The sequence below is a fragment of the Plecotus auritus genome (assembly GCF_963455305.1).
Source record: "Plecotus auritus genome assembly, chromosome: 1".
Classification (NCBI taxonomy): Eukaryota; Metazoa; Chordata; class Mammalia; order Chiroptera; family Vespertilionidae; genus Plecotus; species Plecotus auritus.
The window spans coordinates 181452381-181469588 of record NC_137770.1 but is presented as its reverse complement, the minus strand read 5'-3'; the positions used below and the strand labels follow the sequence as shown (position 1 = coordinate 181469588).

Sequence of the window (17208 nt, the reverse complement as noted above, 5' to 3'; positions counted from 1 at the left end):
CTGTCATAGCGAGTGTCCAAGTCTCTCGGTGGAACTCCCAGGGGGACACTTTGCATATTAGCTTTTTATATATATAGATTCCTATGTAGGCATTTTCATTACTTTAATAAAGAGAAGCCTAAATATGTTTGTGACTCTCATTTTAGCTTTTATGATTTCCTTCTTTCCTTGTTACCATTAAAACTTCTGTGTTTGAAATCTGTACAAATAAATGAGCTAAAACAAATAAAACTCAATTCACTTGAGATTTTGAAGACATCTGGTGAAGTTATTTTCTGAGTAATTAGACCAAGAGGTGGGACAGTTCCCTATAGTCAGCTACCATACAGTTGGCTACCCAGTCATTTCTGCAGTCATCAGCTCGCATGCAGTGAGCAGATTGATTCACAAATTGACAAACAATTGCGTAGAGCTGCCACCTGAGTTTTCTCAGACCATTTGTGTTATAGAAATATATGCCTCACATGCGTTTTAGAAAGATGCCTCTTCTCAGCCCGCCCACAGTCTATTTCTTTATGTCCCATCACCTCAATATGCTCTTTATGTTTTAAGAGACATAGAAAGCAGACCCCCCCCCTCAAGTGCTGGTCTTTGTTTGCCCTTGGTTAATCCCACATTTGGATACAAAAATGATCGATTAAATTTTTGAAAACGTGTCCATATTTAAGAATGAAAATGAAGATATTTCAATGCTTCCACGTTTGTCATATATGGCACTCTTTAGCTTGGAACTATGGATCAGCAAAGTCTTAATATTTAAAATATATGTCTTCATCTTATAAAATCATAGATCTGGAAGTGATCTGAAAGTTCACATTGTTATTCTCCCTGCTGGAGAGCAAAAACACTTAAACCACTGCAGAAAGATATATATCTTTCCAATTTAAAATAACTCTAGGAGATTCCACAACTCTCTTAAGTTTCCCACTGTGGAGTAAATAATTGCTATCAAGAAAGTTTTCTTTATAGCCAATCTAAATTTCACAGGTTATTAAAATCAACTTCATCCTCTCTATGCTTTTATTATTACTGTTAAGAATATTTACAGAGCAACACAAGCAGGAGTTTTAACCATGCCAGGAGCAAAGATATGCTGATCAAGATGCATCTTGATAGATGGTGACTGCACTCACCATTCTCCTCTTCTCAATCCATTCTACCTCTATTCTACCTCTATTCCCAATCTCCCTCTATTCTCAATCACCAGCAGTTTAACTTTAGCTAAGCTAAGTAATTAGGATTCATTTTTTTAGATGTAAGTTAAGAATACAGGATACTTTGAATCTATAACATTTTAGATTGTTTGAAAAAGTATAAGGAGAAATTATCCATGTGAATTAACATTGGAGAGTCATGTACACAAGTACAATTTATCCTGAGTTGAATATGTTCTGCAATCACAGGCTATTTAGACCTGACACCAGTCTTGACACAGAAGTGAAATCCAACAGCATCTTTCACTAGGGCATTTACCACTTCTTCCATCTATTAATTTTCATTATTTATCTTAGCATGAACTGTGTTTTAGTCCCATGTAATTCAACAGGCATCAAGTCAAGATTTATTTATCACATTTTTCTTTGCAATGCATGAAAGATCACCAAATACTAACCAAACTGATTCAAACTTTTGGCCACAGAATAACTCAATTCTCAGTTTTACTCATTGAAAGGACAGTATGATTACATGCTAAAGCAGTAAGTGGATCTGAAGTAGTAGTCCAAATGCAATGGAAAACTTACCAGAGGTTTCATCTACTCTCTCATCTACTATGTGGTCCTTCTGATGAACCCACTCACTATTGCACTTGAAGTAGATCTGGGTGGCGGGGCTGGCTTTACAATACAGGTTCACAGGCTTGTTCTTCACAATATAAGCTTCTTCAGGCTCGATCAGGAAGTGTGGCAAAGGTTCCGGGGGGTCAGATGGAAAAGTTTCTGGCAGTTCATGAAAAAAGTCGTCGTCTGGTAAAACAAGAAGAACGTAGAAAATGTTCAAAACATAGTAAACACCTGCATTTTACTTGCTACTCACTTAAAAATAATGCCTTGTAATCTAATTAAGCAATGTGAATGACTGCTATGTACAGGCAGTATGCTAGATCTGTTGACTGGTTACTCAATTAAGGATTTAGATTATTCTCAATTTTAGGCATGGCAGAACTCACCATCAGGGAGATAAATGTCTTGCCCTGAGCACAAAGGTAGAAAATAGCGCAAGTGCCATCAGGACCCAGGTTTGTCTTCCTCTAAAACTGTGATCTTCCAGATACAGTACTATACCTCCCACTATACAGTGTTACCCTTGAGAGTTGATAAAAGCAAAAGCAAATTTTGAAAAATTCTTTTGAAAAGTACAAGGTTCATAGGTAAATCTTTGCAAGGAGCTGAGAAGAAATATTAGAAACATGAATTAAGGAAACATGAATTAAGGATCAAATCTACCATTATTTTAAAAAATGCACCACATGGCATATTCATTCATTCAACCACAAATATTTATTGAGTTCAGAATTATGCTAAGTACTAGAAATATAGATGATAACTTCAACCCAGGCAACAGGAGAGCCACAAAGGAGCCTAGAATCTAGCAATACTGTTTGATCTTATTTTGAAACTACACCTCAAATGTCATATGTGTTATATGAGTAGTCAAACGTATTTTCATTATATTACTAAATATTATTATGAAGAATAATAGTCTCATTTTTATATCACTGAAGATTTTCAAGTATATTGCTGTCACCTGCTGTTCCAACTTTGATGAATAAACAAAACCTAAAACTCTTGAGATATTTGCACACTTTAAGGTACATTTTCTTTTAATTTGGGTTATACATAATTCTAAATTAAAAATATAATAAAAGTGCCTTTTAAAAAATCCTATTACATTTCATGAAAGTGAAATAAAAAAAATAGTTTTCTAGCCCGGCCAGTGCTGCTCAGTGGATTGAGCGTCATCCCCTGCACCAGGAGGTCACTGGTTTGATTCCCGATCAGAGCACATGCCTGGGTTGTGGGCTCGTTCCCCAACAGGGGACATGCAGGAGGTAGCAATTGATGTTTCCCATCAATGTTTCTCTCTCTATCTCCCTCTCCTTTACTCTCTCTCTAAAATCAGTAAAAATACACTTTTTAAGAGAAGTCTTCCCATACACTATGAATAAGTTAAGCCCTATAATTCTCCTCCTATAAGGGACAGAGGAGACTAAAATTATTATTAATTCTCTATGTTGATTAAGCACCCCGGGTTAATATGTAAATTTAAAACTCCGAGGTCAAAATTAAAAGTTTTTACAAGTCCTATAAAGTATGTATATTCAGTAGCAAATAGAGGGTATGGTATTGGTAGTTAAAGACTGATTGCTCAGATGTTACCTTGAAACTCATTTCATCGGTCACTCAGTTGTTGACCTGTTTTGGCACACAGCCATTGACTATGTGGATGTTTGTCCACTAAGGACCCTGGCCTGGGACTTTTCATGTAGGTCATGAGATAGCTGTCAATCAGTAATGCATCCGGTCTTTGCCTATTTGTTTGGCAGTAAAAGTTGGCTTTACTTGCATCACAGACAAAACTAGCTTTCAAAGCTGCTCTACAATGATAAATTCCTGACACTGGATGTCAATGACATTTCCTGTGGCTAGCTTCCTTTCTCACTTTATTTTTTTAATTTGCTTTCTTTAGGCAAAGCATCATTTCTGGTTTTTCTATTGTTCAACAGCAGGATCCAAACTGTCAGGGAACCACAGGATAACTGCCTCTGTCAATTTCAGCTTCTTTAGTCAATATGCAAGAACACTCAAAACTACTTAAATAAACAATAGTTCAGAAAGGCATCGGAATGGGGAATTGAGGTATTAGATCCATCAGCACGGAGCTGATGTCTTGAAGGCATTGTTCAATTTTTTTTTTCTTTTGAAGCACGTCCTGTTATATATAATGACAGACTGCAGATAATCAATAAAGCTTCATAAACAATCAGACTAGAATGCTGTAAAATGTTAGCTATTGTTTTTAATTATTGTTCATGAAGGCAGAGGGTCAATTGTATTTATTTTTACTATTGGTGTATATTCAGACACACTAGAACCTGCACATGCCTTTCATAACAATATATTTATTTAGGTATGCAAAATATAAAAAGCCTTCCAAGTCATTGATTTAGAAGTTGAGACTTGTTCCTTTAGAAGAAATGATGATTACAAGACATCTGAAGGTTATATATCTCCTTACCGTATTCAATAATGTAACAAAAGTACTTATACATTTACATTCTACAGAAAGATAGAGAGGCACTAAACATTGATTACCCTGCCTTGCCAAAGCATGTATTTCTTTTTTCTGATTATTTACTGTAAACTACTGTGAGGCCTAAGGGAAGCTGAGGAAGTCACACATATGTCTTCAAGTCAAAAGAGACACTGTTAAGTTCAGGGGGGAAAAGTAATTATTCAATAATGTACTTTAAAAAATATATGGACAAACTAACTTCATATTTCCTTAATTTGGGGTTTTAAGACAAGGGGATTACTACAAATAAAGAAAAATAATTTCTATGTCTTGGTTTGAGGCTTTATAAAGTGTTGATTTTTCAATATGCTTAATAACATTTAAGGTGCAAGTTATAATAGGAATTATTTCTATCATTTGAAATGTTTTCATCATATGGTAAATCCAGTGTTTCTTTTGCATATAATTCTAGCTCTGTAGGAATCTCATGTCTTAAATTTGATCTAGAAAGATACTTTAACTAACCACAGCATATTAGCTTATTAATATTTCTCATAATATGCATACAGTATATTTAAGTCTATGCTCTAGAATCTAGATGAATATGGCACATACTTTGTAGTACTCAATTCAGATGTTGGGAATGACATTTATGAAGATAATTTTCGAGATTCTGTGTCAGTAAGGTATGTATAGTGGGAGAGATATAACAAAATGCAAATGGGCTGTTGAGGAATCCCTCACTTCTCCATTCACCGCTGTTAGCCTGGGTGCCATGCCCAACCATGGAAATCAGCCCCGATAACTGCTCCCCAGCCATCAGGTTAAGCCTGCTCAGAGGACACTTTCTTTGGACAAACATGGTGTCAGCATTAAATTTAAAATAAAATGGTATTTCAGAAATTGTCTTTTTATGAAATGTACTCTGGATTTTTTTTTTCTAGAGTAAGTTTTAAAAATCAAACAAGCAACCCAATTCTCTTCAACCAAACATGTAAAGGAAAACTGCTGAGTATTTACATAACCAGCATGGTTACATCTATATATATTTAACAAGGAAAAAAATGATCCTAGCTAAATACCATGTGCATTTAGCAAGAAAAAAGGACCATGTACTAATTCCTCTTCATGAACATTTAGTTCCTCTGCACTATGCATTTGCCTCGCACATATGTGGAAGAATTTACTTCTCAGTTTTTGCAGCCAGTTTTATGCAACTATTCCCAATTTTCAAAAGCCAGGACTATATAGAAACAAGTGCTTAACACTAGAATAAATGCTCTTTGAAGACGGGGACTATGTTGTCTTCATGTTTACTTTCCATAAGTCTGGCATAGTGTCAGGCACATTACAGGAGGTCAATAAAAATCTTATAGAAGCATAAATATTATGACAACTTTGATCATTCCTAAAAGATTCACAAGGTATTTTAGAGCTTAGAATGCCTTAAATTCAGTTACAAATATAGTGTTATAACAATACCATCTACAAACTAACTGGCTACAAAATTTGTGTGGCTCATTGCAGAGTGAAAATTCGGAATCCTTGTTAAAAATTTATTAAGAATTCAGAACTAATGATGGCAGAGCATTAAACCAAGCCCAGGTCCTGGATGACAGGATGGGCCCCACAGCTCTGTCTGCAATGTCAGTTACTGTGCGTTCTGCTTCACGGGATGTCTGAGAAATGACATTACTTCTCTGTTAGTGAATATTGGTTTTGGAATGCATTTGGTGTTTCTCAGCTTCTTAATGGTGATTAGATGTTTTCTGGAAGAAGACATGGCTTTTCAAAGTATGAAACTGAGACTCCAATCAATTCTCTAAGCACTTGTGTCTGCAATGGTGTGCAAGTGAAAGCGTGCGGTTTTATCTCTTCATGTTTTCCTTTTGGACGTACCCCAGCGCCCATCCTGAGCCTGATCCAAAACAAGGAAATCCCTGTTCCACTGAGGGAAATTCTGTCAAGTCACTAGGGGACTGTAATACAAGGGATAATGAGCTTGGAGAGTCTTCTTTGAGCTGGTAGACTGTTTACTGAGATCAGTTCCTAGCATGCACTTCATTTTATTATACAAGTAAGCCAACTTTCTGATATTATTAAGGTCATGCTGAAAACTTGGATGCTATGAAATAATGATTTAATTTTTCAGTAAGGAGAACATTGAGTGCTTCCTCTTGCCACTTTATTTCTTAATAAAAATATCTGAAGGGGCTCCTGAAGTCTTCGGGTGACCATAGGAACTCAATGCGTAAGCAACAACCTCAGACTGGAAACTCATTTCTGGTAACACACCACAGTTATTCCAAATTTTTATGGTGTATAAAGGCACCCCCAGATGCTGACATTGACTACATGATGCTATTTGGGCAAAATGACTGATTAATTACATTGCTAAATACATTTTCTACATGAAGTTCATTCAAGTTAACAAAATAAAATTTTCTGAGTTGGCTTTGTGTTGTACATTGAATTCAATATTAACTTCATGCTATCATTGTCTTTTTGATTTAGATATAACATAATTATTCATTTTGCTCTCATCTAATACTTGACTTAATTTTCTACTTTCTACTATTACTCAGTAGTGCTATTGGCATTCTAATCTAGAAATCAGGTAAATCTCAGTATTTCCTTTCTCTGTTATCACACACAGCCTTTTGTTTGGTCATTTATATACAAGAAAAGAAAGCTTTGCACCATGTATTATTTTTATAGACTTTCATTGCACCTAATTCTTGACAGGAAAATATTGTGCTAGGCACATCAATCTAGGAAGCTTTGGTTGCTGGTTTTATTGCTATATATCAAGCCTTAATTTTCATCAACTTAATACATAAGTTTCTGTATTTCAGAATCATAAGACTTAAACTATTATTGCTTATATCATAAAATATAGTACTATTATCTCTTTGTCAGAGACCTGAAGCATATTCTGCTGAAATGGAATTTACTTCCAAATGATTCAAGAGCAATTTAAAATGAATGACTGCAAAGCTAATTTTATCTGCATTTGGCTGCCCATCCATCAGAGAGATAATTCATGATATATTACAACAAAAGGCAGCTGGAATTAACTATTTGAATGAGACTCCAGCTTATTTTTTTTAAATTTTGATTAAAATATCCTTTGGAAGACAAAGACTATGGTCTATATTTTAAGCAACATATTAATGGATTCATCATTTAAATTTAAGTAGCTGAATATATTATGCCTTAAATGTATTGTGCAATTTGAAAATACTGAATAATTTCCAACTCCACAAGAAAAAAAAACGTTTCTTCTTTTAAAGACGCACTTTCTAAGCCATGTTCATACACTATTCACAGTGACATGAAGTCAACATTCTATCTGACATGCACTTACCCATGAAACAGAGGCACCTCCTTCTGTCTCAGTTTCTCCTTCTGCCCCAGTTTAGCCTTTATGATCTCTGACTTTTACTAATATAACATTTTCCTATGGTTGTCCTGCCTACCCCTTTCTACTTCTGCCATATGTATATATTGTGGTCTTAGACACGTTTTTCAACAATTTATTTACTCTTTTTCCTCAAGTAATTTAATAAATACAATATAAAGCAAGATGGCAAGTGTTTTTTTTTTTTTTTTTTTCCTTTCAGATTAGCTAAAAATATCCAGGGTTAAGGTAATGTGAACTTCTATATACTGGCTATGGTGTAAATTGGTATTATAGTAGAGATAATTTGACAATATAAATAAAAATTAAATCTCTGCATATCTCCAAATAGGTTATCCTCCTTCTTGGAATTAACAGACACAATGACATACACACACACACACATACACATACACATACAAAGATGCTCATTGCAGCATTGTTTATTTAAAAAATAAGTGTAATATAACAACAAAAGGCAGTTGGAATTAACTATTTGAATGAAACTGAGAACAACTAAAAATCACTTGAGGAATGGTTAGATAATTATTTGTAACTAGAGGCCCGGTGCACGAAATTTGTGCATGGAGGGGGGCTGTCCCTCAACCTGGCCTACACCTTCTAGTAATCCGTGACCGCTGGCTCCTAACCGCTTTCCTGCCTGCCTGCCTGATCACCCCTAACCACTCACCTGCCTGCCTGATCGTCCCTAACCCCTCTGCCTGCCTGCTTGATTGACCCTAACCACCTCTGCCTCACCACTGTGGCTTCATCAGGAAACATGTCCAGAGTGATGTCCGGAAGGTCGTTCAGCTGTCCAGTCTAATTAGCATACTACACTTTTATTATTATAGATATGTCCTCCCTAGAGAATACTGTTTCAACAGTAAAAATAAGGAAGCAGATTTTTTATGTATAAAATCAGAAGGACAACCATTATTTACAAAGCATATAAAGCAAGTTCTTAGCTAATCTGTATTAAAATGATGCCACTCTTTGTAAAGCAAGGAAGGAAGATGAAGGAAGGAAGGAAAAGGGGAGAAGGGAAGAAAGAAGAAAAGAAGCATGTTAGTGTGTTTGTGTGTGTGTGTAAATGGCTGCTTCAGTAAGTCACAAGAAGTATAAGGTAAAGCCTACAAGCTGCACACACAGAAATATTAACAGGAATAACTTCTGGGAAGAGGACTTGAAGGCCTTAAGGGGAAACTTTACCTTCTATTTGAACTAGGTTTTACAAATGCCACATCATTTCCTCCCCCCCCCCACCACCAAATACTACATTATTGTTTATTTCTATATACTTAATGTATTTTTTTATTTTTTATTCAAATTAAGAAAATTAAATAATCCCATGTGCAAACGATTGCTTCAGTCTAGAATAACCTCTTCAGGGTTCTTCACTAAATTAGACCTACACAAATCAATTCTACTGACACTATAAAGCTTTACATGATGTCTCCATTAAAACTTATTACTTGTAGCTATTATAGTATTTATTTCATTCTGCCTGGTTTACTTTATTTTCCTATTATTTTCCATTACCCTAATGTTCCTATCTCTGTGACCTCTAACTTTGAACTAAAATAGTTTACTGTCTTTCTTACATTTTGTTCAAAAACAAATATTTGTGGACTGCCTTTTATATGCTAGAACTGTCTGTCACTGCTTTGGTAGTTGAAGCTGCATTTTGTCTCTCAATGAAGTATTTTTACTTATAAAAAATGAAATAAAAGACATTACATTTATGATAAACTAAACTTATATAAAAATTGTTCTGTTAGTCTAATTATGTAAAGAAGAGGCTCATAATTTATTAGAGGCCCAGTGCATGGATCCGTGCACAGGGGAGGGGGGTGTGTCCCTCAGCCTAGCCTGGGACCCCTGGGGGGATGAAGCAGTGCATCAAGCGGCAGGTGGCCAGAGAGGAGCCCCAGCCGGTATCACATTACTCATGCTCATCCCCGCCCACTGCGCCTGCCGTCACTGCTTGGTAGCGCAGCCACGGAGTTAGGAGAGGTTCCTGTCACCACAGCTGCACTCACCAGCCATGAGCCTGGCTTCTGTCTGAGTGGTGCTCCCCCTGTGGGAGTGCACTGACCACCAGGGGGCAGCTACTGGATTGAGCATCTGCCCCCTGGTGGTCAGTGTGCGTCATAGCAACTGGTCGATCGGTCATTCTGGTCGTTTGGTCATAAGGGTTAGTTTGGCTTTTATCCTATATAATAAAAGCCTAATATGCTACGTGTCCGGTCGTCTGTTCAACCAATCAAAGCGTAATATGCTAATGAAACACTAAGGATGCTTAACAGCTCACTATGACGTGCACTGACCACCAGGGGGCAGACAGTCATCTAATGGACCAGTTGCTATGACATGCACTAACCACCAGGGGGCAGACGATCTGACCAGTAGGTTAGCTTGCTGCTGGAGTCTAGCCAATCGGGACTGAGTAAGATGGGCTGGACACTCCCTGGAGCCCTCCCGCGGTCCCTCCCGGACTGGCCAACCTTCCATGTCCATCCCTGGCCCCAATTGTACACCAGTGGGGTCCCTCGGCCTGGCCTGCACCCTCTCGCAATCCGGGACACCTCAGGGGATGTTGGAGAGTCAGTTTCAGCCCGATGTGGAACCACCATTTGCTATGACATGCACTGACCACCAGGGGGCAGTTGCTCAATGCAGGAGCTGTCCCCTGGTGGTCAGTGCACTCCCACAGGGGGAGCACTACTCAGCCAGAAGCCTGGCTCAAGGCTGGTGAGTGCAGTGTTGGTGGCGGGAGCCTCTTCTGCCTCTGTGGCAGTGCTAAGGATGTCCGACTGATGGCTTAGGTGGGGAGTGGGCCTAAGCCATCAGTCGGACATCCCCCAAGGGCTCCTGGACTGGGAGAGGGCGCAGGCCGGACTGAGGGACCCCCGAGTGCAAGAATTTCATGCACTGAGCCTCTAGTATATATAGATTAGTACTTGACATTCACTTTAAAGTGCTTTAATTTTAGGATATTAGAAAGGTTTGCTAAGATGTGTAGAGACTTACATAGTGAGTTAAGGAAAAGTTCTACCATTTTCTTACTCTCTATTAATAGTTACTATTATTATGAACTTCAGGAATCTAAAGAATAAAACAAGTTCAGAAGAAAATTATAAAAATTAAGCAAGTATCAATAGATCAGTAAGACAACATAAGCTTAGGGGTAACCCTTTCTGGTTAACTAAAAGAATGATTTATAGTTTAAGAGAATCAAAGATTTGCAAATTCAATATTATAATATATTCACAGGACACATGCTGATCTCTTTCATAGGAAACTTTCTATTTCATGTGCCAACTTGGCCAGGAACACATTCCCTGGTTATTCAAGCAAACACTAATCTAGGTGTTGCTGTGGAGGTATTTTGTGGATGTCATTAAGTCCATAATTGGTATGTTAAGCACAATAAGCCAGTCAGAGAAAGACAAGTATCACATGATCTCACTCATATGTGGAATCTAATGAACAAAATAAATTGATGAATAACATAGATGCAGAGACATAGAAGCATGAAACAGACTGTGGATTCTCAGAGGGAAGGCAAGGATGGGTGAGCAGGACGAGAAAGATTAAAGAATTTATATGCATGACCCATGTTTGAGGGACAGGTGCGGGGTGGAGGGAATCAATAGGGAAAATGGGACATCTGTAATACTTTCAATAAAGATAAATTAAAGAAAAACAACACTGAAAAAAAAAGACATTATCTGAGATAGTCTGGGTGTGACTCATTCCAGAAGTTGAAAGGCCAGATCAGTGTTTGATTGAATAACCAGCACCAGTAGCCTCACCAAGTTGACACATAAAAGTGCCATCATACTTCCTACAAGTTCATCGCCATCCTGTTTCTTAACTCTTGCTCATGCTTCAGATATCAAACATCCCTTCCTCTAAATGCCTCCCCCCTCAAAGTCCTGGACATTAGCCCCTGCTATCATCTTCCATTACTCTCTACTCTTCTGTTTATATTTCTCCCCCACTGCAAGGCAAGTTCAGAACATTAAAAACAATGTTTATCTTATTCATTTCTGCATAACTGATATGTAGTCCAGTGTCTGGCATGGATTCCAAGTTTCTTTTCCTTTCCATTTGAATTGCTATTCCTACGGAAGTGCTATATAATAGGATAGAAGTATATAGGAATTACTCTATCAATAGAAATCACGAGAAGAAATCTTTGGCCCTGGCTGGTGTGGCTCAGTTTGTTGAGCAGCATTCAGTGCACTGGAAGATCTCGGGTTTGATTCTCAGTCAGGGCACGTATCCAGGTTGCAGGTTCATCTCCCAGCATCTGTCTATATTTCTCTCTCACATGGATGTTTCTCTCTCTCTCTCTCTCCCCCGCTGCCTTCCTCTCTCTCTAAGATAAAAAAAAAATCTTTGCACAAAATACAATAGAAAAATACATTTTCACAAGGTGATCCTTTAGTACTTATAAGTACAGAACCAGTTCTCACATTTAAAAAAACAACAACAATTTACAACTATCTTCTACACAAGTATTAATACCATATATCCTAAGGTGTACACAGCCTTGGATTAAGAATATTCCCTCAGTAAATAATGAGTTTAATTTAAAACATGTTGTGAGTGGGAAATAGTATGATGCATCTGATTACAGTGCCTCTTCAACCTCTTGGCCTCATTTGACACTTGACTTCAATGCTCCACTCCCTCCTTTTTAAAACTTTCTCCTCTCTCGGGGACTGTGCCTTAGCACTAGATTGCTTCCTGTCCCACCTCTTTGACCTTTCTCTTTCTTCTTCGCTGCTTGAATACAGTTCAGCACTTACTAAGGTTCATTCCTTTAGTCTCTCCCTTGGGCATCTCATCCACACACTAACTTCAATTATCAGATCATGTCCGAGGCACAACCTTCCACTCCCCCACCCCTACTTCTTAAAACCCTCAATGTCTTTGCATTGACCAAGAATGAAATCAAACTCTTTACCAAGGCCAACCAGGACCCACCTGATCTGATTGCTGCTGGCTTCTCTCTGTGTTCTTCATTCTCAAGCAGACAGGCTGGTATTTACATCTTTGAACACACCAACCTCAGGGCATGTGAACTTGCTCTTCATCCCTCTGGAAAAGATCTTCCCTCTCCTTTTGCCATTTAGGCTTTAGTTCAAGATGTCTCCTTGACAAAGTAAGATTCTTGACCACCTAATCTCAATCTCTTGGTGTTTCTCTCCAAGAACACATCATTCTATTTAATTACGGATCACCTATCGCCATCTCCAATTAGCTTGTTCGCTAAGTTAGTTGCTTATATTCTTTTTCCCTCTCACAAAACAACAACTTTCATGGAATGGGGAATTTTATCTATTTTTTTCAACACTATCCACAGCATCAACATCAGATGAACATATCTTCACTCTAAAGCCAGCTTGTCCTTTTTGTTCAGCTCCTTTTTTTCTGACTATATAATAGCATTCTCATAGTGAAAAGCTTGAAGTCCTATCTCCCCATTTGATTGAATCCATCTACTTGTACAGCATTACATTGTCTCCCTCACCATCAACCCTTATTCTCCTTTTCATCATTAGAACTCAATTTGGATTATTATAAAGGCCTTCTTATTGCTTTGCCTTGATCCCGACTTTCCTCTCTTAATTCCATCTCTACCACTTTGCTGTATGACCACTTCTAAATAGAAAGTGGAAACATAACAGCTTTTGCTGGAAACCTTCAGGACTCAACAAAACATGGTCCAAAATTGATTTTATTTTTAGCTTATTTACCACCTCTTCACCAAATCCAAATTTGGCCATCCCATAGTCCATAAACAGTTTTTAAAATTTCCCCCACTTTTGTATATTTGCTCTGCACACATAATGCCTTGTTCCCTATTGAACTTTAGATTTTGAATTAGTAACTTCTTAAGAGTTCCCATTCTTTCTTTTGGGTATACAGTTTTGTCTCACATTGATTTTCTCTCTTTTTAAATTTTAGACATGATTTATAAATAAAATTTCCAAATTTGTTTTTCATTAGTAATCTCCATATACAAACTGCAGTTAAAATGTCACTTCCTGCCATCCCACTCCCCAAACCTACCTACTGTTGACACTAGTGTGCATTGTTCTGGATCTTTCTCTACACAGTTACGTACGCAGGTGTGTGTGTATAAATGTGTGTGGGTACATATATAGCACTAAAAATACTTGTTTTATATTGACTATTGCTTTTTTAGTTAGTTTGTTTTACTTCTCACATGAGGATATTTTTTTCTATTGTTTTTCAGAGAGAGTGGAAGGTGGGGGTGTAGAGAAAGAGAGAGCATGAGAGAGAGAGAGAGAGAGAGAGAGAGAGAGAGAGAGAGAAAGAGAGAGAGAGAGAGAGAGAGAGAGCTGTGCGAGAGACATATCCACTGGCTGCCTCCTGCACACACCCGACTATGGGCAGGGAGCAAACCTGCAACCCAGGTACATGCCCTTGACTGGGAATTGAACCTGAGACCATACGCTCTAACCACTTAGCGACACCAGCCAGGGCTTCATTACTACTTTTTATAATAAATTATCTGCCTTACTTGATCCATCATTTGTCAGAGTTGGTGCTATGATTACTATGTGCCAACCACTATCCTACAACGTTTAGTTTAAGCTAACATCCAATGTTTAAAAACAAACAAACCCAAAGCCACTGTAACTTTATGGCTTTGGTAATGTTGCATGACACCAAAATGTCTGCAGATGTTTTCTAACAAAGATGAACATCAGAACCTTTATTAAAAATCATATCTTTAGCTGCTGGATCCCTGTACATAGTTTCCATGTGGCATGTGATACAATTCATGTTTTGTGATTTTGCTGGGAAGGGATTAAAGGATTAATTCTTCTTGAGTGAGGGTACTGATTATGAACCAATATTTCCATTTTTTATCCTTTTTGATGGAGCAAATTTCATTCTTCTAAAATTTACTGTTTTGAAGAATAACTACCCAGTATCCTGAAGAAGATGGGAAGGGACTGAATCACCTCAATGTACCGCACAAGATGCAGGGTTGGTTAATGTGTCACATTTTCAGGTCCCCGCCACTGGGAGTCACACCAGCTGACACTGGGTCACAAAATGATTAAACCTGAAGGCAGCACCCGCCTTCTCCACGTGAGGCTTCACTTCTCCTTGACACTTTCCTCCTGAAATCCCTTTAGGCGCCTGGCCTTTTCTCCCTGCGTTAACCCCCACAACTAATTAAAACTGGGCGCATCTTTGGTGAAACAGTTTTCTTTCAAAGTGTTCGTTCAAAGTTCCCCCGCAGGCATTCTTTGTCACTTCGGCCTAACCTGCCATTTTTACATGAAGTTGAAAGAGATGCACTATTTTTATAAGATAAAAAAATCTTTCAGGACCTAAGTCTACCTTAATGTTTCGGATAAAGACTAGATTTTGAAATATGACAACAAATGTTTCAGCATTTCTAGAAGCTTACAAGTTCCAAAGACTCTGATCTCACTAAAGACAGCTAAACTTTAAAAAACGTATTCCTATATTTAGAACCATAATTAAATCCTGCAACGACATCAAAAAGATAATTAAGTAACCAGTGTAGGGGAACTGATTCTTAATAAGTTTCTTTTGGGAATCATACTGAACTTCAGAATTGAGCAGCAATTGTAATATTGTCAATTTAGAAAGAGACAAAAATGAAGATCAAAGGAAATAAGGAAATAAGTCTGGGAATGTGGCACCGCTTAGGTTTTTGTTTTTTTTACTGAGATAAAATTAAAATTTGCTAAGTTGCTAGTACCATGTTTACAAATAAACAGAAAATATTCATTTTATTTGGTTTGAAAATGTAAAGATGGAGAGTGTAACTTCTGTTGTTGATAAGAGGGCTCAGCTCCAGGGCTAAAGAGTGAGTGAGATTTACTGATAGGCTCTAGCTACCTTCTCCTGGTTAAAGCCAGAGAAGTGTTTCTCAGTTTAGCAATTGCTACCTGTACAGTTTCTAAGAAGAGGTAAGGGAAGATTTCTATATAAAACTGTTTTTCTACATTGTTTAATGATACTATATTGGCATTTCATTTTTCAGCTACCATGTGGAATGCAACTTTTTAAAAATAGAAAGTGTGTTTTTTTGCTGTTTACTTTTTTAATTTTTATTGATTTAAGAGAGGAAGGGAGAGGGAGAGAGTGATAGAAACATCAATGATGAGAGAGAATCACTGATCAGCTGCCTCCTGCACACCCCCTTCCAGGGATCTAGCCCACAATCCGGGCACATGCCCTTGACCGGAATCGAACCCAAGACCCTTCATTCCATAGGCCAATGCTCTAATCACTGAGCAAACATGCTAGGGCAGTATGCGACTTTTTTTTTTTATAATAAGCTCCCTATGTTTTTCATAGATGAAAACAAGAGTTTTGATAGTCTGAGTGTGAAGGGAATCCAGGTTGTTCTGGCTTTGTGATTCTGAGAACTCTATAGGTGATGCTGCCTCCACAGCATGAAAACTTGTTTGTGAAGGCAATTTTCTTTCAGTGCTATTGTTAGAAACAGCATTTAAACAATGACAAAAAACAATAAATACTTATAAAGCACTTACAAAATGCCAGGTATCCCACTTTATAACTTATTCTTTATAAAGTACTTTATAATTTATTCCCTCATTTAATTCTCACAACAGCACCATGGGTAATATTATCTCATTGTAAAGACGAAAAAACAGAGGAACAGAGAAGTCAGTTAACTGCCTCAAGGTCCACACAGCTAATAAGGAGCAGAAATTTCTTTTGACTATTACTCAACACAAAGACTTAGAGAACCACCTGATGAATAATCATTTCTGTGGAGTTTCTCAAGGCAGTACCAACATCTATTTATTAGCTCCAGGTCAAAATGAGTAATACACAGATGCTAATTTTTCAATATATAATTTTGTACAACCTTTATGTGTTATACTCTTCAGAGATCACAGCAGTATGTTCTCATTGCCCTTTTACTTGGTTTACCTTCTAACTTATTAAGCCTCCATGCTTCTAATAACTGCTTTAAATTACCTGTAGAAGCTAGTCTCTAAGTGTCTAAGGAAAAAGAGACTTAGCAATTTATTGTTCTCTATATGGAGGGGAACAATCAAACAGGAGTGACACGAATATGTATAAGCAATCTGAAAACTGTTACTTGCTTTCCAGAATAAGGTATTAGCACTGTTTAAATTATTGTCATGTAAATAATAACAAGCTAAGAAAATGTGCAAAAAGGATGTAAGGAAAGTATTCTAAGATATGTAATACAACTCAACTGCAAAGTTTAACAACTTTTAGCTGTTATTTTTGACCAAAAATCTTAATTTGCATTTGCAGTGCTTCTTCAGAATACCAATGATATAACTAATGCTTAAGAAGTAATATAAACGGAGACAGAGAAGGGTGGTTTGAATAAAGACAGGCACACCCAGGGTACAGCTCAGGATTTTTTTTATAGGAGGTGGATTTCTTCGAACAGTATCAGTTTTCCTTTCACCAAGGTCTCTGTTTTGTCAAACCTCCAAAAAGAGAAATAGGAGTTGACAATCTTTACAAATATAAAGGAGGCC

At 37.4% G+C, this 17208-nt stretch overlaps 1 protein-coding gene across 2 annotated transcripts in view; it reads right to left on the bottom strand.

Moving 5' to 3' along the window:
- Positions 1–17208, bottom strand: part of UNC5C (unc-5 netrin receptor C) — a 399186-nt gene that overhangs the window by 168439 nt on the left and 213539 nt on the right. For both annotated transcript variants that reach the window (XM_080644037.1, XM_080644038.1), the window contains exon 2: positions 1743–1964. In XM_080644037.1, the coding sequence (XP_080500163.1) occupies positions 1743–1964 (222 nt within the window). The remainder of the gene's footprint in view (positions 1–1742; positions 1965–17208) is intronic.